The following is a 20,355-nucleotide window of genomic DNA, read 5'->3' as shown; positions in this document are numbered from 1 at the left end:
ACTCTTAGGAGGCAAAAAATCAATAAGACTTTTTTCTGTCTCAACAGGCATAGGGTTACATCTTTAGTATTTTTGCTGTCTTCCCACACATCGTGCTATTTTTTCACTAATTATCCGATTGGTTCAACAACAACAAAATCAGCTCAAGTGCCATATTCTGAATGCATCATCTTTTGTGTTAAAAGAATACTCTTACTATGCCAGAGGCCTTAGCTAGACCTAAGGTTTATCCCGGGATCGTCCCGGGCTCATCCCTGTTCATGTAAATAAAACACAGGGGATCCCGGGAGCAGGCAGGGATGACCCCAGGATGATCTTGAGTTCTCTCTATAAAAATTAGAGAACTAAATGTTGATACAGTACTTTCTGCATTAAGAAATAGTATTCTGTCATATGCTCTGTATTTCATTATTAGTTCTGTGGTTGTTGTTTTTTACATATGTATGGTTTTCTGTTAAACAAGTAAAAAATGGGAGGAACTCTCTAAACTTTGGAATTATCCTGGCTCAGAAAGAGACATATCAAAAGAGTTTATTTTAAAATGCACTGCATGAATTGTGGGAACCTTAGTTCCATATCTTTTCTTCCTGAAGAGCTGTATCTTCTGACACCATCTTGCAAAACATGTACAACAGTGTGCAACAGTAAAGAAACTTAGTCACTGACCACACAGATACAAGCACAAATTAGGGTGGGGTAAAATCCACATGACTGAGCAAACTCAGAATGATCTTTTGAGTCACACCAAAATACAATGAAAACAAATATGTTTAATATGTTTCAACATAAGTTTTCTTTTGCAAATACAGTATCCTGGCCAGTTCAACCTACAAGCTTTTTCTTGAATTTCAATTCATAAGGCCTCTAGTACGGAGGTTATCTATGCAATGTTTCTAGCTGTGTTGATCAAAGTTTTGGATCAGTAAATGAATAATTCATTCCATGTTTTGAAAGGCTCAGATCAAATGGAACAACAAACCATGGTTTGGTGAAAGACAGAGAACAAATCCTGTGCTCATGTGCTTCTTCTCTCCCTCATGTGCTGGGCTTCACCACTTTAGCACAAATTTTAAATCCCAGAACTGTGCTCATTAGCCCTTTAACACAACAACAACAACAACAACAACAACAACAATAATAATAATAATAATAAAATATTTATTTCTTACCCGCCTCTTTCTCTGGATCAAGGTGGGGTGCAACACAAATACAAAACACCATACAAATAATTGATTAAAAACATAAAACTTATACATTATTAAAAGGCATCTTAAAATTCAACTGTGTAGGCCTGCTGGAACAGATCAGTCTTTATGGCTTTCTTAAATTCCTGAATTTAAATCATTAAATTTTAAATGATTGGACATTACTTTGGTGAATGTAATGTACATTCACCAAAGTAATGTCCAATCTCAACTCCCTGATTGAGAGCTTGTAGGATGTATAACATTTCTAAGATCTGTTTATTGCATGTACTATTTGAGTGTATTTATTTATTTACTAAATGCATATACCGCCCCATAGACAAAGCTCTCTGGGAGGTTTACAAAAGTTAAAAACAGTGGACATTTAAAAAATATACAAAATTTAAAACCATCAAAAAATATAAAAACAACAGTATAAAACAAATCTCTTCCAGCAGGCCATTCCACAGTCTGGGAGTGGCAGAAGAGAAGGTCCTTTGGGTAATGGTTGTCAGTCTAGTTTTTATTGACTGGTGTCAATTCTTCCCAGAGGACCTGAGTATACAGGGAGGATTGTACGTGAGAAGGCGATCCCACAGGTAACTTGGACCCAAACCATATAGGGCTTTAAAGGTAATAACCAATACTTTATACTTCACCCATAAACCAATTGGCAGTCAGTGTCGTAATTTTAAAGCTGGTGTAATATGGTCATCCCTAGATGTACCGGTCACCAACCTGGCTGTCATATTTTGCACTAGTTGAAGTTTCCGGACTAGTCGGAAAGGTAGCCCTATGTACAGCACATTGCAGAAGTTGAGCCTCAAAGTTACCAGTGTGTGCACTACCATCTTTAGATCTTCCAACTCTAGGAAGGGGCACAGCTGGTGTATCAGCCAAAGCTGATAGTAGGCACTCCTGGTCGTCGCATCTATCTCTCATTTGGAGAGACATTTAATGTACATTCACCAAAGTAATGTCCAATCTCAACTCCCTGATTGAGAGCTTGTAGGATGTATAACATTTCTAAGATCTGCTTGTTGCATGTACTCATTTATTTTTATATGTGCACATGAAATATTTTATAAGGACACCTTACCAACTTTCTCTTTGAACCTATAATGTGGGAATGAGACTAGGTTTTCAATTTAGTCTTAACAATAAGTAATTTGAGTTTGAACAATGATTTGTTAATTTTGCTAAAAGATCTATGACTACAACTTATGTACATTTCAATTGAAGAATTTGAATCATTAGGAACAGAAGTTTCACAATTTTCCAATCAATTTTAACAGAGGAAGAGGCAAGCATATGAGTCTAACCTGATAAGTCGTGGTTTACAACTTGAAGCAACAAAGTCTGTGAGTACAGTTCCCTTTGTACTTGTTGAAAAATGTGAATTGTTTCATCTAAAAAGAAAGAGACCGAATTTGTATGAAAGTGGCATTGAAATCTATCCATGTGTCTCTATCTCAATCAAATTTATTATGGTTCATCTTTCTTTTCGAAAGCAGGATATACTGAGGGAGGGATTAGAACCATCTGATGCACTTCTGTTTGAAATGCTGTTTTTCAGGTTTGTGGTGTGTGTGTGTGTGTGTGTGTGTGTGTGACAGGGATCAATCCAGTCCAAGCACTTGGATTTAAATGAATTTGGTGTACTGAAGACTGTTTTGCATATTAGGGCAAAGAAGAGTCCTTATGGTTTCCAGCATGGGACAACACTGTCTTTGCTGTAATATTTGAATGGAAAGATTCCTTTCACTTAACTTTCATTGCAATACAAGGGAAAACCAGCCCTCACAAGAGTTCAGTGAGCATGTTGCAGCACATTCGGTCTGTACATTACTACTGCAAGTTGATTTGCTTTTATCTGAAATAGTGTACATTTGTAATGTTTCCAGGGCATATTTATCTAGTCATCTGTTCCTTCCAGTCTTCCTATATTAGAAGTTAATTTTCTGTCTGCGCTTGCTAGGCTGTGATGAAATTACTCTACGATCACTAGAAATGAATTGACATAGTTCAGCTTCCATAACCCCTCTATGTTGTTCTACTTTTTTTTCAATCTCTGATGAAAATTGCCCAGCAGCTTACGTATGCATGACAAGCAGGCCTACTTGTAGATATTCATCCATTCCGCACATATTGCTGAAATGTAATAAGCTGAAGCGAAGAAGAAAAATATCCATCTTCAAACTTGCACAATTTACAGCACCAGCACCAGTTCCAAGATATGTTCTTTTATGGACAATGAAGGTCAGCTGCATATATTATATGTGGCTCAAATGATAGGCTAGTTATAAAAAGCGAAAACAAATCAAACTTTAGATCTAACTTGGTCATATTTATTACCATACGTCGTACGTTTTATGCTAGCTTCATCAACTGGCAATGTTCATCAATCAAAACATTTTCAAAACAGCCACTTTGCTTGCTGATATAAATTCATAATCACAATTTGTAACTGGATTTTTCTTTTGTTGTTTATGAGACTTTGTGTGTAACATGCTTGGCAGACTTATTGTCTTAAAATAAGACAGTTAATCATCCCTTTAATATATGTCTGGTGAAATTTTCTGTCTACCTTTCTATGGGGCTTAATTTGTGCTAGACTCACAATCTAGTTTTAAGCAAGGTCTTAGTCCCCAAACACAAAGCAATACTATATTACGCCTTCTCCTCACCTTTGGCTCACCTCAGCTTACACTTTTTGCAATGATACCTACACACGCTCCTGTGAACTCCAAGACTCCCCTGAATCTCCTTCCCTTCCTTTCTCTCAAATCTACCTGGTGAGGTGAGTGACAAGACAAGAGTAGCAGCAGAGATGACAAGGCTCTTTTCCTCTCCCTTTGTCAGGATGCTTAGAAACAGCAAACTTAGGTGAATGAGCACTGAAATGTCTAATGTGGTGTGGTTCAATGTAAGCAAGAGTAAATTGATACAGATTGGGGCAGAAAATCCTAACTGCAAATATATAGTCATGGAATTTGAGCTGTGTTGACCAACCAGGAAAGGGATCAAGGGATTGAGATAGAGAACTCGATGGAAATGTGCGGCTGCTGTGAAAAAGGCAAATTATGTGTTGCAGATTGTTAAGAATGAAATTGAAAATAAAGCTGCCAATATCATAACACCTTTATACAAATCTATGGTGCAACTACACTGTTTATACTGTGTACAACTCTGGTCACTACATCTCAAAAAGAAAAATGACCAGAAAAGAGGAACTAAAATGATCAGGGAGAGGAGCAGCTCCCCCATAAAACCATAGAATAGTAGAGTTGGAAGGGGACTATAAGGCCATCGGGTCCAAACCCCCCCCCCCCGTTTGAAGCAGGAATACTCCCTAAAGCATACCTGACAGATGGTTGTCCAGCTGCCTCTTAAGGAAAGGTTACAACATTTTGGGTTTCTGAGATTAAAAAGAAAAAAGGTGATTAAAAGGGACATGATAGAGGTGAATAAAATTAAACATGGTGCGAAAAAAATGTTCATAATGCCTGAATCTGGGGTCATCCAATGAAGCCTAATAGTTGGAGACAAAAGGAAGTACTTAAACTATAGAATTTGCTTCCCTGAGGTAATGATGGCCACCAAAGGCCTGTCTATGTGTGGGGAAAGCCCCTCAGTGGCTATGGATCTGCACCGCATTGGTTACATGATGCAAGTGCAGTTTCACAGCCACCACAAGGCTTCACCATGATGCTGTGATTTTTAAAAGTCAGGGATTTAACCTGACTTTTTCAAATGGAGCGGCGTCAGTACAATGCTTCCGCAATGTAACGTCGCTCTGAGGCTAATCTGTGGTCAACTTGGGGGGCAGAACCTGGTGGAAGTCAAACAGCAATTGGTCATCTTCCATCAGGAAGAAGACGGGGTGGCTCTGGAACCTGGATGGCCTCCCAGAAACCCTGCCACACCGGAAGAGGGAAAGCATGGCCTTATAGGACTTGATGGCCTCATAGGCCCCTTCCAACTCTACTATTCTATGATTCTATGGGGTTGAAGAGGGAGGCAGCACCAACCCAGCACTGTGAAGACAGCCCTGAAGACTTGGACGGCTTTTAAAAGGATTAGACAAATTCATGGGTGACAAGGCCATCCATGTATACTAGTCATGTTGGCTTTTGTTGCCCCCGGTATAAGAGGCCAGTTTTCTGGGAACAGAAGTGGGAAGATGCTAATGTGCTCATGTCTTGCTTGTGGGCTTCCCATAAGCACCTGGTTGGCTTCTGTATGTGAACTAGACAGGGGGTTGATCTGATCCAGCGTGGCTCTTCTTCCTAGACTGTGGGAGCTTCGATATTGAGCTTCCCCAAGTTGAACTTCACACGCATCACTAATCACAAGTGGTTCACTCTCAACTAAAATTCGGGTGAAAGATTTTCTGTATGGGGTTGAGAATTGGATTCTAGCCGGGCTTACACTTTGGCACTTCTTTTCTCAGAAATTAAGCACCAGCTTTCCAGAGGCACATTTATTTATTTATTTATTTATTTCATTTTTATACTGCCCAATAGCCGAAGCTCTCTGGGCGGTTCACAAAACCGCCCAATCACCGAAGCTCTTCTGCTGCTTCCATTACTATCAGGGGGAATTGTGCAGGAAACTTCCCAGTAGATTGTGTCCAAAATGTCAGAAGTCTGAATAGATTTGAGAATGGTATAAAATACGATGAAATCTTTAGCAATACATAGAATAATTTGATATTTTTTCATGGCAGGTCTTGGAAGAAAAGTTGATATTCGTAAAAGTTCATGTACCTTGGGAAGTGCTGTGCAGTTATGCTGAGATTATGCACATCAAAATGCCCCTGCAGCTCAATGATCTGAAAGCCCGCGACTCAGCATTTCATTGGATTAGTGGATTCTTCCGTGTGGATGAAAGCATCATCAAACCAGAGCAGGAGTTTTTTACTGCTCCATTTGAAAATGATCGTTTGTCAGACTTTTACATTCAGGACAAGGAAACATTTTTCAATCCAGCAACAAGGAGCCGAATAGTAAGTCACACAAATTCATAAAGATATTACTTTCTGTTTAAGTTCCTGTCTAGCCTACTGTTTTCTCCTGTTATTTTGGTCATCAAAATAAGTGAATAATGGACTTCATGGTACAATCAAACACTAGGGGAGATCATAGCTTGGGTTGGGACATAGCTTGGAGAAGGTCTACGGCTCAGTGGAAGAACACCTGATTTGCATGCTGGAGATCCCTGATTCAATCCACAACATCTTTAAGTATTTCTGGTAAAGACTCATGCCTGAAACTCTGGAGAACTGATGCCAGTCAATGACTGGTTTTGCATGTCACACTAAGCTATGGTGGGTTGTTATCATGGGTGGCTGCAAAGTGGCTTGTTTTCACAAAACTATTGGGTGGTTATAGAAATGTAATAAATAAACAAAACTACCCGTGACAAGAAAACTGCTCTGCCACCGTGAACACCCATGGCTTGTAGTACTGATGTTTGTTCTCAGGGTGGCTGAGCATGAAGTCCGAACCCAGGAGGGAGACTTTTCCAGCACTTGTCAGGAACGGCTAGAGAGCCACCTGGGAATCCTTGGAGACTATCCTCTTCATGTTCGCAAGACTTTATGCTATTTTTATTTATTTTATTTTTCACTCCTGCACACATGTGCAGGAACAAATGACTGCTGCAAGGAATTTCATGCAATTTCTCCCTCTGTTGTACTACTCTGCCATAAAAAAATTTGTATTCCCCCCTCTTTTGTATGGTTGTGCCATAAATTTTGCATAATTTTGGGGATCCTGCTCACTGCTCGATAGCCTTCATGTACATCTAACAGTTAAGTAATAGAGACCAATGGAGGGGAAATGACATGAGGCGGGGAGCTGAAAGCAACTGGTGGCTGCAGGAGAGAAAGCACTTTAAGGGTGGGTGTTCTTACTTCAGTGTAATGTGAACCAGCTTTTTAAAAAAGTGTTCACGAGCAAGGAAAATACGGAAATGGAAGATGAAACTGGCAAGGACATTGACAAGGGGCATATGAGTATGCTTGGCTAGATAGTGGAAAGGCAGTTTTTCACTCTTGAGCAAAAATGCCAGAAACCACACACACATACACTCACCCGCAAAAGCTTGCAAATGTGTTCCTGTGTCCTAAGAGCACAAAAAATTATTTCCTTTTTACAATCTGATGTAACCCTCATGTACATCTTACAGCTTGCAGTAGAAATCAGTAGAGGGGAAATGACAAGAACGAAGGGGGGCGGCAAAAGTGGCTGGTGGCTGCAGGAGAGCAGGTGCTTTAGGAGTGGGTGTTCTTATTTCAGTGTAATGGAAGCACTGAAGTGCCAAGAGGCCATACAGGTGTCTTTGGCTAGATAGCAGACAGGGAGCACAAGAGCCCAGAAAAAGAAAAAGGAAAAAGATCTTGTGAATGTGTTCCTGCATTCATAAGAGCTCAGAAGAAAATTTCCTTTTTGTGATCTAGTGCGGGAGGGAGAGGAATTTTCTCAGGGTGGCTTGGCATAAAATGTGAATGTGCCCAACGTAGACAACGCTGACCTAGATGGACCAATGTTTTGACTTGGTATAAGGCAGCTTCCTATGTTCCTATAACTGTTGTACAAACTATCACTTTCAGTTTTTTGCACTGACATGTTTTTACTCCCACAACTTGTCTTGGCCTTTGCCAAGTTCATATTCTCATGAGCAAATGATGTCATGTGTGGGTTGTGATTCATAGATTTAGGCCTCTGCAGCTTCCCCATCTTTGAAATGTATTTTCCAGCCTTCAGAAATCACAAGCTATCATTACTCAGAAAAGTGCAGTCTCAAGAATGTGAGAAAAATACAGTACAGGAACTGGCCATCTGACCCCCACAAACTGTTATGGTCCACTTGTCCACATGAAAAACCAGGGATTACAGAGTCACCATAGATGATGCAGTCCGTATGAAAGAAAGATGTGCAGGACCCTGATTACATTCTACATTCTGCAGTTTTTGATATTACAAACATTGTTTGCAGGGACTGAGATGGGTAGAGAGACAAACCATTCACCTGAGGAGGGCATTTGAGCTGTTAATGTTGGAATAATTTGTGCATTTTGCCCATGCTACATAGGTCCTTTCTGGTTCCTAAACTTGCAGCAAATACTATCCACACTTACTTCATGTGCCTATTATTCTCAGTTGTTGTGATTGTTGTAAATGTAATTATCACATGATAGTTTGGTCATTAGTCATTCACTGAGAGATAGTCTATTCATTCCAAATATCTATAACTACCAATAAGCACAATGTTTCCACATAATATGATTATTAGGTTTGAGTTATATAGAATCAGTGTAGGGTAGAATGATCTTGACAATCCATATTCCTTGTCACCTTTACCACATTCCCTGAGTTTACCCTAGTCTAATTCCTACAAGTCATGTTCATTCTTTGCTAAGTAAGAACTTTACCCATTTTTCAGGCTTACTTTATTCTTTGCCGTGGGGAATATGCTATAAGAGACAATGTGAAAAAGTTTGGCATCAATAAGCTACTGGACTCTGGGATCTACAAGGCAGCTTTTCCACTCCATGATGTAAGTCCAATATTTTAAATAATTGCACTTTTGAAAGTAAATGCTATTGTTCTAGATACTCCTTTCCTTCAATTTACCCAGCACCCTATCTGTTAGTATTGTCAGCAGCTCCTTACACTCTACCAAAAAGTTATTTATCAAAGATATATCTTCTGACAAGAGAGTAAACAGCCTTCTGATCATCTCATACTGGTTGCTAAGTAGATCTGTTGTTAAAAGGGGCAACTACTTTCCTCTTACTTGTTTTAGATTAAATAATAGCAGGTTGTGATAAAGGCGATAAAGAATAACCACAGTTATTTTTGATGGAGAGCTAAATGGCTCTTTAATTTCACCTAGTAATGGTTCAATTGAACAACGCTAAGTACTTGCTTAACTGTTTATCCCTGAATTCTTTTCAGCTAAAACCATCTCAATAACCAAACTAACGCTGTTCAGATGACACATTAAGCCACAGTGGTTAAGCATTTTGAGCTAAACAATATGGCTTAGTGTGTCGCATGAACCATGAATTAACATGTCATGTGAATTATTCCTAAACTTGGTTGCTACATAACCATTGTTTAAACATGCTCCATTTCCTGAAAAAAGCTTAGCATGTTGTCTGAACAAGCCCAATGTGTTCACCACCACCCAAGCCTAGATCCAGAGGCTTCATAATGCAGTGAGGCCCCATAGATAAGTCAGATGTTTCAGGGACTTTGGTCAACCTCATTTTTAGCACAGGAAAAAACTGATCTAGAGATCTTGGGGTTGTGGTGGACAACTTGATGAAAATGTCAACCCAGTGTGTGGCTACTGTAAAGAAGGCAAACTCCATGTTATTCATTATTAGAAAAGGAATTGAGAATAAATTGCCAGTATCATAATGCCTATAGAAATCTATGGTGAGACCACACCTAGAATACTGTGTACAGTTCTGGTTACTACACCTAAAAAAGGTACTGTAGAGCTGGAAAAATTACAGAAAAGGTCAACTAAAATGATCAAGGGACTGGAGCATCTCCCCTATGAGGGAAGGTTACAACAGCTGGAGTTGTTTAGCTTGGAAAAAAAGAGGCTAAGGGGAGTCATGATAGAGGTGTACAAAATTCTGCATCTTTGTTTAGGGATCTCAAAACTTGCTGCTGCCATCTTTCCTCCCCAACAGCATTGTCTAAGGCCGTAGCTAGACCTAAGGTTTATCCCAGGATGTTCCTGGGGTCAAACCTGTTCATCTAAGTGCCACACAGGACATCCAGCACTCAGGCAGGGATGAACCCGGGATGATCCTGGGATAAACCTTAGGTCTAGCTACAGCCTAAGTGATAATGGTAAAGTGTGACTTAAAATGCTTCAAGACAAGTGATCCATGTACAGGCATGGACTTAAACATGAGCTGATTCTAAAAAGATTGGATATGAGTTTTATTTTCAAGGAGGTTGGGTTCTTTAAAGATCCACCTAATGGGTTTTTGTTTGTTTGTTTTACAGTCAAGATTCAACTACCAGTCGGAAGATCCCAACTGCCCAAATGAACGGTACCTGCTATACAGAGAATGGGCCCATCCTCAAAATATTTTCAAATTGCAGCCGTTAGATCTTGTCAGGTAGGTGTGGAGAAGCATCAGAAGGACAGTAGGGCCACTTCAAATAATAATAATAATAATAATAATAATAATAATAATAATAATAATAATTTTTTTAAAAAAAATGTTACCCGCCTCTCCCTCTGGATCGTGGCGCGGTACAACACAAATAAAAACACCATAAAATACATAAAACTAATTCAAACGTTTAAAGCCAGTGCATCATTAAAAGCAGCACATCATTAAAAAGATATCTTAAAATTCAGCTGGGTAGGCCTGCCGGAAGAGATCAGTCTTTATGGCTTTCTTAAATTCTGGAAGACGGTTAAGTTGACAAATCTCTCCCGGCAAGCCATTCCACAAACTGGGAGCAGCAGAAGAAAAGGTCATCTGGGTAATAGTTGTCAGCCTTGTTTTTGTTGGTTGAAATAAATTCTTCCCAGAGGACCTGAGTATGCAAGGCAGATTGTATGGGAGAAGCCGATCCCTCAGGTAGCCTGGACCCAAACCATGTAGGGCTTTAAAGGTGATAACCAACACTTTATACTTCACCCGGAAACTAATTGGCAGCCAGTGAAGGGATTTTAAGACTAGTGTGATGTGGTCACCCCTAGGTGTACCAGTGACCAACCTGGCTGCCATATTTTGAACTAGCTGAAGTTTCCAGACTAGGCACAAAGGTAGCCCTATGTAAAGCGCATTGCAGAAGTCGAGCCTCGAAGTTACCAGCACGTGCACAACCATCTTTAGGTCTTCCGACTCTAGGAAGGGACGCAGCCAGCATATCAGCCGAAGCTGATAGTAGGCACTCCTGGCTGTCGCATCTATCTGGGCTGTCATTTGGAGGGATGGATCCAGAAGCACCCCCAAGCTGCGAACGCAGTCTTTCAGGGAGAGTGTAACCCCATCCAGAACTGGTTGACACACAGTGCATGTTTTCCCTCTTTCTGTGGAGAAGGGAAAACATGGAACATGTAAGTAGATAATTAAGCAGGACAATTGTACATACATACATTTTGCTTTGTGTACCCGTGTGCTATCATCAAACCTGGTCATCTAAACACACATGCTTTTCCTTACATGGAAATATTATTTGTATTTAAAAGACACATATAACCTTGAGGGACCCAGCATATTTACCTGAATTTTTTGCTTTGAAGTTCCTTGGAGATTGAATGTTTGATTTTGTATTATCATCCATTACATCATGTGTTCAAAATACCTATATATCTTTGTATAATAAATCAGAATCAAAGTCTCATTTGTAAGGAAGGAATTACTTTATTATTTCATGTATTTGTAAATGTAATTTATAGTGCAATTATAATGAGTGAATTACAATAATTGTATTTACATTGCATGGATGTGAATCTTAATTATATGAATTAATTAATATTTATATCCCTCCTTATCCTAATATTGCAACATGAGTGGGAATATGTTTGAAAGAAGATTTTTAAAAATAAAGATGTTGAACTGTAACAAAATCAACCTGCTTAAGAGCAGCTACAAAAACTTAACCCCAGACAAAAAGGTCTTAAAATGGCCAACCCTGAATTTCAGCAAAAATCCAGGAAAAGGTAGTTACACATTTGTGGATAATCCACGGAGATTATCTCCTTATTGTACAAATTTTGTGGAAAAATAAAATCACTACTTTTGAAGGCTCTTTTGAGTCATTCCTGAACACAGAAGAAGAGGAGGTCTCAAAGCTCAATTACTACAAGAAATCTGGTAGCACAGAAGTGATGTCAGGGCATAATAATCCATGTTAATTTTCAAAGGATGTGTTGTATCTACAGGAAATATTATGGTGAGAAAATTGGGATCTATTTTGCCTGGCTGGGATTCTATACTCAGATGTTACTCCTGGCAGCAGTAGTTGGACTTGGATGCTTTTTGTATGGATATTTTACAAAGGACAACTGCACTTGGAGGTAACCTATAACATTTTATGCTCTATAGAATCTAACATTATGGTCCTGGGTGCATTCATTAGAACATTCTCATATAATATTTGTTCTTCCAGCTTAGCTAACCTAAGGTACAATATAAACACTTACCTGGAAGTTAGTTCAGTTGAACTCAATAGGATGAGCAGAAGAATCCTAGTGGGGCGGGGGAAGGAGGAGTGAAGTGGTGGATCATCCCCCACCTCCATAGCCTTGCAAGTGCATGCCCAGTTATGGCAGGCACATCTTTGCTTTGTTTTTGTTTTCCCCTCCCATTGGTTTCAGCTGGAGCAGAAATATCAGTGCCTGCTCTAGACTGGTGTAAGTTAGGTGGGGCAATCCTTGAACCTTTCAAGGGGACAAGGAGGACATAAGAGGAGCCATGCTGGATCAGACCAAAAGTCCATCTAGTAGTCCAGCATTCTGTTCACACAGTGGCCAACCAGCTGCCTGTGGGAAACCGAAAAGTAGTACATGAAGACATATCCTGCTTGTGGGTCCAGCAGAACTAAGTCTACTTACAACTTGTTTGGGGGCTATCCTTGGTGGAACAGCACTAGCAGTAGATCTAGGTGTATGGAGCTTTCCATGATTGTACCTAGATGTGCCCCCTGCTAGAAGAACTCTTCTCATCCACCCTATCTTAACCCACTCCATGCAGAAGATCTGGAGGTTAGGATCGTTGTCTTAATTGTGAGCAGCCATACATGGGATTTCATTGGTAGTTATTTTATAGTAACTTACATACAGTAAAGTTATTATTCCAGTTTTCAAATATCTTTTGGAAGTTCAAGAAAGATGCCATCCTTTTATTACTGTATAACCATTTTCAATGTGAAAGGTTAAAATATGCTAAGGACAATTAATTTTCAGTGAGTGCAGTTATAAGTGCTCCACAAATCTCCTATTATCTAGACAAATTTTCTAAACCTTTTTGTCCCTGCTTCTGGTAGTTCCTTTCTGTTATAGTTCTCTTGAGTAATATTATTTTCAGATTTTTAAGCATTGTCCTTTGGACATACGTTAAATGTAACGAGAAACATCAGCAGCTTTTCATCTAATGGAGCTGAAATTAATGTAGCATTTTGCTATGAAAACTAATGATCCAATATAAACAATAATTTCATTTATGAATTGAAAATTTTCATGGGACACTCATGACAAATAAAATAAAATGAGCTCTAACAAGGAACAACAAAGGGGGAAATCAATGGGGTTATTCTAGACAAGGGGTTTTAGGATGACAGTCCAAGAGCAATAGAAAATTAGTTTCTCTAGTTCATATATCTGACACCAAACATGCGTTTGGAACCCAAGTGGAAATAGCCACTTGAGGGGTTGTAACTTGGGACAGAGTAACACTGCATGGTGAAGGTGTGAAGGACCACTTCCTTCCACTCAACTGCTTTTCCTGCTCGATCTTCCAAAACTTTATTTCCCTGTTTAAAAAGGGGCCATTGGAGCAAAAGCACCTGTTAGGTGTAAAATGTGTTTGGCCCTGTTGAAGTGATTATGAAGTGAAATCTTAGGGCCAAAGCAGACATTACTTTAAAGACATCCCCCGCCCCACTTTTACTGTAGATTAAACAGGAGGTACCCAACCTGAATCTGGACCATAGAGTGAGGATAGGGGCTTTAATCCTGGCCCCCTTGCTGTACTCTGGATCTGGATTGGGGGGCCCATGCCTGCAATTTCCAATGCCAAATAGTGATTCAGAGTAAAAAGACCCAGTTGCTGGGTAGGTCTTTAAAGTAATGTCTGCTTTTAGTCTAAAGGAATATAGCAAGGAAGAACAATAGTTTTTGAAAGTGGTGGATTTAGCAACTTGTTCGCTGAATTACATAATATGTGAAATGGATTCTTTTCTATTTTTAGCCAAGAAGTCTGTGACCCTAACATAGGAGGTAACATCATCATGTGCCCACAATGTGATAAAGAGTGTCCATACTGGAACCTCACAATCACCTGCGAATCATCCAAGGTAACAGCATTTCCTTTGGCAGCATAAGGAAATGCATTCTTTTTTCTTTTTTTGTGGCTTCATGTTTTATTTTGAAATAAAGTTAAAATACAAGCAGCAGAAAGGAAGGACTCTATATAATATTACAATACACCAAGATCATTGTGAAGAGAAATGGGGTAAATGCAACTTGCTGATTATAGTTCTTAGTATACCATGGGGGGGTTGTTGGGCAGTTTTGAGTAAATCAAACTTGAGGAAAGGTTCCTTAACTATTGAAAGAGTCTGGATGTGTAACACTGCAAATGGTATTTTGAGACTATCTGCTTATTTATAAATGTAAAGGCTGAGAAGGATTTAATTATTATTTATTTAATAAATGTATATACCACTTACTATACTTAAAAATACCTCTAAGGGGTTACAAGCAGCACTGTTTCTGGGCAAAAAGAATGTCCCCCCCTCCCCGCGCCACTGCCTCCCACTCACCATCCTCAGCGATCAAAATTCTTCCAGGCCAACATCTCCCACATGATATTTCTGTATTCCATGTGCTGCTCAGTTTAGTCTTAATGAAGTAGCCATGACAAAATTGACACTCCGTTAACTTGAACTGCTGCACTATATCTGTGGCCTTGTCCTGCACAATTGTGTCCAAAGAGACAGCAATTGTCTTATGTTATTTGGCAAGCCTGGCTTTGGCTTAAAACTACTTTCTTCTCCTTCATAAATAGAGCAGCACTGAGCTAGCATATCCTTTCTCCTTATTTTAAGATTTCCATTAGAACAATAATATAAGGGATATGGAAAGGGTAAATCTGTGTGTGGGAGGGGGGGAATAGATCAGAGGCTGAAAGCATTCAAAAAGTCTATGTATTATTAAGTAGACCAAGACTTATCACACTTTTTGCATGATAAGCTTATCACATTATCGTTTGCCTTCCATTAGTGGATCTTTGTTTAATGATAAGAATGCAACAGCTGGAATAGCTTATCTATGATATTAATTTTCACAATCACATTACCATCTGACAGTTGCCTGCCATCACACAAGGAACATATTGTTCCAGCCTGCAGCAGTTTATATGCATCCTTGTTTTTCGTTTGCTCTGCTTTTTAATGTATGCATTTCACATTCCTAACATCGACATATTGCCTCTCTTTTCAGAATGGTACGTAGTGGTGTCCCCTTTTAATCCCATGCATAACATATTTGGTCATGTTTTTAATAATACAGCACTGGATTGGTGTTACATTTTTCTGATTTATAAAACTTGGTGGAACACTAGAAAATGGGAAGTTTCTTTAACCATAAAACTCAAGAGTCCCTTATCCAGATGGCTTCTCCTACAGCAGCAAGCATCATATCTATTGTTGCCAGTTGATAACCACTTTCTTCCCCCTAGCAAACAGATGGTCAGAACCTTCAGCTCATCAGCTGTGGGGCAAGAAGATAAAACTGATAATGAACACTGTCTGTTTGGCACTTTGTGCACGGACCAAGAAGATCAAGCGCAGAGCCATAGGTGCATAACATAAGAGAAGATCTGCACATGAAAACTGTTTCAGTACATGAGTACCCTCAAGGAATCAGGCTGTGTACAACAACTGCAGCAACGAGGATGTTATTTTTCTGTGTGGAAAGATAAGCATTATACATGAAGCTATGTTTCCCCTTACTGTTTTCCAGAAACTATGCATATTTGATAGCTTTGGAACACTGGTGTTTGCGGTATTTATGGGAATCTGGGGTAAGCTAATATATTATTTGTTTAATGCAAATCAAAGCAGAGCCTAATGGCTATGTTTATAACATCGCTTATATTTTGCAGCAATGGTGTAGTATAGAATTGTGCACGAAGATTATCTACAGACATCACAAAATCTCCCTATGTGCTTATTTAGATGAGGAGGAAACTGATTCATTGCCCTGCCCAGCATAGCTCTGCATACAGGAAATGACCAGCATAACACTCAGATAAACCTCTTTACCTTTCCTAGTTGTCCCTCAGCAGTATGCCAGGAATAGGAGGTGAGAAAAAAGATTCCTATGGTAATCCCTCCCTGTAATCACAACTATGCTCACAGAAGATAAAGAGTGAATATCCTTCCCATTATTATTTTTAAAGAAAAGAAAGGAACAGTATACCAAATGGCAGAGCATTGTTGCAGTTGGTGGGGGTAGCATTGCTGATGTTTGCTTCTTCTTTTTTCCTTTGTAAAGGACTACAGCTGCTGCTGAATGATATAGCAAGATAGCAGACTCTCATATATATTCATTAAACAAACAAAAAACTACGGTTTACAAAAAAATGTTAAGGCTCTAGAGCTTTCAACAAAGCACCAAAAAGTAGGAAAATTGAGAGTTAAGGCTCACAAGCCTTAATGCCACATCTTCCCTAAGGAGGCAGAAAGTACAAGTGAAATTCTCATTCTCCCAAAGCAGATAAACCATGAGGACAGGATGGAGAATATGATATACAGAGGTGACTGTGGGTTTGTGGAAAACTGATGATGATCCTTTTTCCTTTTATTTTTTAAGCAATGAAGTAGTATGATTTGAATGGTGGGGGAAAGCAACAGGTCCAAAGTCATCCAGTGAGTTTCATGGACAATACAGGACTAGTACACAAATCTCCCAAGTCCTAGTCCAACACTCTAACCACTCCACCACACTGGCTTTCTATGTTCCAGGTCATATGCCACTTTCGCTATGTTGCTGCTGTATGTGGCAGTTGATGTATTTCCCACTCTCAGTGGGGGATTTTAAACATATACACTGGGGCAAATTTCAAATATTCCATCACCCTTTTATCTTTTGTACAGAGCATGAAGCTCTGGGCACAAGCATGTCCATAGTCTGCTGCATTTTCCAGGGTCCTAGACTGCATGTAGAGAATCATATGCACATTCAGTTGGTTTACACTTAAGCTTGGTGAAAATGAGACACTTGAATGCATACTGGCCATAGGCAACATCAGCAGCTGCAACCCCTATCAATTCCCCCCGTTTATTTGTACCTGAATGAATGAATCCTTTTGGAGTGTTTTGATGTCACATTCCAAAAGGATGTAGAGTCATTTATACATTATGCAGAACGGGGTAGTAGAATGAGTGATAAACTATTTGACTATACCATTCGAGGTGGAGGTAACATATGTTTTAATGCTCTCCCATTTTTATAAAAAGACACTGCATGTAATATACCATCACATCAAGAAGGCAGCTTCTGTGTGGCAGAGAAAATGTCTAGGGGGTTATAAATACTACCATGCTTTCTCCTTTCCTCATTTTAGTAGTTTATATGCTAGGTATGCAACACTAATAAGCAATAGGGACATCTCGTGGCAAGATCAATAATTTATTAACCAAAATATTCCCATTGACTGAGTGATGTTGTATTCAGTGGTCAAAGTAAAGTTGTTTACCCAGAAAGCTGTTCACTGAATTGATGCCATTTACAAGGTCACTATAGCTAGCATTAACCACTCTGATTTAATCAGTATACTTACAAGCTTGTGATTAGAACTAATGCTATATTGAAATCTAATTGCACAGCATGTGAAGAAACATTTAGACTACCATTAGCACTGTGGAAAGGTTAATATACAAAAAGGTCTTGTTGTAACATTTTAGCCAAACATTGCAAATTGACATGAACAAACATGCTTTTAACATTAAATACAGCTTAGTTTCCAATACATAACATTAAAAAGGACCAAACTACTTGTTTTCTAAAATATTTATATTAAATATAATTTAAAGCTTTTTCAGTAATGAATAATGAATAATGCACAATTCCTAAATATGTTTGAGTAATGATCATTTCAGTAATTGAACCATAACTTAGGCCTTTGCTAGACGAGGGGTTAGCCCGGTGCGAGGCCCAGGCTTGTCCCTGTGCGTCCAGATGACACACAGGGGATCCTGGGTTCAGGCAGGGGTCAAACCTCCTTGACCCCGGGGTAACTGGCACCGCTTGTGGCCCGGTATTTCCTGTGGTCTTGGGCTGAGCCTGAGACCGCGGGCGTGTCCCGGCTACCACAATTACTCGTGAGTAGCGAGGAAAAGCGGCAGATGGCCCGCAGCACTCCACAGGAGTGCTGTGGCCATCAGGGCATGGGGGGGAGATGGGGGGAATCAGAGCCATGGGGGATGGGGGGAATTGGAGCCATGGAGGATGGGGGGGAAACTGGAGATCACGGGGGGGGGAATCGTGGCCAGGGTGGGGAAATCATGGCCAGGGGGGCGGGGAACCCTGTTTTTAATTTAAAAAAACCCAGCCCTTTAAGGCTCGAACAAAATGGAAGACGCGACAGGGCTTTCCTTTACTCTGTCACATCTGATGTGTTGAAAGGAGCGACAGCCCGCGCTACTTCTAGCACGGGCTGGTCCCTCCTCACCACCGGATTTTAAGGTAGGTCTAGCAAAGTCCTTAGTCTGCAATCCTGTACACTCTTACTTGGGGCTAAATCCTGCTGAACTCTGAGTAGATGTGTATAGGACTGCATTGTTACTTAAGTACCTGTGGGTCACCATCCATCAACTGCTTAAAAGGATTTAGTGGCTGTCTGGCACTAAACAACAGATTAGTTTTGAACTTCTGCATAACAGTAGTAGTTTCACTGAACACAGTGTCTTTCAATAACCAAAACTTGACAGTCATCGTTATTTTAGTGCATTGTTTCCCATTGCTAAGTTCAAAGAGATAGCATGGGTTCTGTGAGTTTCAAATCCTTATTAACAGCAAACTGTGACTTGGTTAAGTGCCAACCATAATTAAGACCAACAGTGGCACTGTGTGCCAGAGTGGGGTGGGTGTGTAATCCCACATCCTTGCTCCGATTTTTCAACCATAGTTAAGGAGTCAGCAGTTTTACATTGGCAATGCAGCTTATAATCAAAACTGAAATTCTAGAGATTGGATGCCACACATAGAAGTATATTGGGCCAACATGCAGCCAGCAAAAAAAAAAACCACATTATCCATCACTGCTTTAGAGGTGCTTTGCTGTATATTACAAATATTCATATATAAAAGACTTAGTTCTTTTACTAAGTGATGAACGGTCACTTTGATAGATGTTATAGGAAACTCGTATTTTCCCTAGTATAGTTGTGTGCCTTTTGTTATAAGTCCTTATTGTTAAAGTACATATTATTCTCAAGTACCAAGTCTCTAGGCAAACTGTATCCCAGTTCAGGGTTTGTCAGAAGCTTATCAGGGGATTCTTGATGAAAAAAATCAGCACCAGGAGACAAGTGTCCCTGAAAGACAGCATATACTATAAGTCTTATAGGGCCTGTTCAAACAACACACTATGCTATAGTGAGGTTGCTAACCCTTTTGCAGCAAGGGGTTAGTGAGTGTGTTTAAACAATGGTAATGTAGCTACCATGGTTAGGAACGGTTCACATGCTGAACTACAATGTTTAGCTCAAAATGCATAACCACCATGGCTTAGCCTGTCTTCTGAACAGGGTCATAGTAATCTTCCTCTGCAATATGCATCTGCAGGAGAGTTTTGGCTATATTTTAGGTCATGGATTTGGGGTTCTGCATAGAATGAGAAAAAAACACTAATAACTCTTGAACATTGCTCTAGTTCTCCCTGTTTTATCTTTTGGACAGTTACTTTGTTTCTGGAGTTTTGGAATCGACGGCAGGCTGAGCTGGAATATGAATGGGACACTGTTGAGTTCTTAGAGCAAGAAGAACAAGTACGTCCAGAGTATGAAGCAAGATGCCATCATGTAGTAGTGAATGAAATCACACAGGTAAGATTTTTTTTTAATTGCATTTTAATTTTTTTAATTGTTTTGTTGGAAATATTATATGAAAAACTCTAAATACTCTGCCCTTTTATCCCTTCTTTCTCAGTGGCTAAAGATGTATATTAAAGAGATGTGTAGCAGCACAAATGATACATAGCTACTATGGAGACGGTGTCATAGGCTAGTAACCAATATAGCCATGTGTACAGCCAGCTCCACCAGGCCCCAGTCCATACACGACCCTGATGTAGCACTTCCAGAGACAAGCCCAACACAAAAGAAATACTAATTTCTGGAAGAGGCAAGTCACACCCCTTCCAGAAACCAGTGTCAGCACTTGTTTCTGGAAGCAA

At 39.7% G+C, this 20,355-nt stretch overlaps 1 protein-coding gene across 1 annotated transcript in view; it reads left to right on the top strand.

Annotated features, from left to right (window-relative positions):
• The window catches only part of ANO6 (anoctamin 6), a 77,852-nt gene that overhangs the window by 35,827 nt on the left and 21,670 nt on the right, over positions 1–20,355 (top strand). Inside the window, exons 4-11 of the mRNA XM_063133976.1 lie at positions 2,480–2,545; positions 5,914–6,192; positions 8,634–8,747; positions 10,220–10,335; positions 12,117–12,251; positions 14,143–14,248; positions 15,918–15,978; positions 19,860–20,005. Coding sequence (XP_062990046.1) covers positions 2,480–2,545; positions 5,914–6,192; positions 8,634–8,747; positions 10,220–10,335; positions 12,117–12,251; positions 14,143–14,248; positions 15,918–15,978; positions 19,860–20,005 — 1,023 coding nt within the window. The remainder of the gene's footprint in view (positions 1–2,479; positions 2,546–5,913; positions 6,193–8,633; positions 8,748–10,219; positions 10,336–12,116; positions 12,252–14,142; positions 14,249–15,917; positions 15,979–19,859; positions 20,006–20,355) is intronic.

Source organism: Elgaria multicarinata, chromosome 9, assembly GCF_023053635.1.
Source record: "Elgaria multicarinata webbii isolate HBS135686 ecotype San Diego chromosome 9, rElgMul1.1.pri, whole genome shotgun sequence".
Classification (NCBI taxonomy): domain Eukaryota; kingdom Metazoa; phylum Chordata; class Lepidosauria; order Squamata; family Anguidae; genus Elgaria; species Elgaria multicarinata.
Note: the sequence above shows the minus strand (reverse complement) of the source record. Positions and strands in the feature narration are given on the sequence as shown.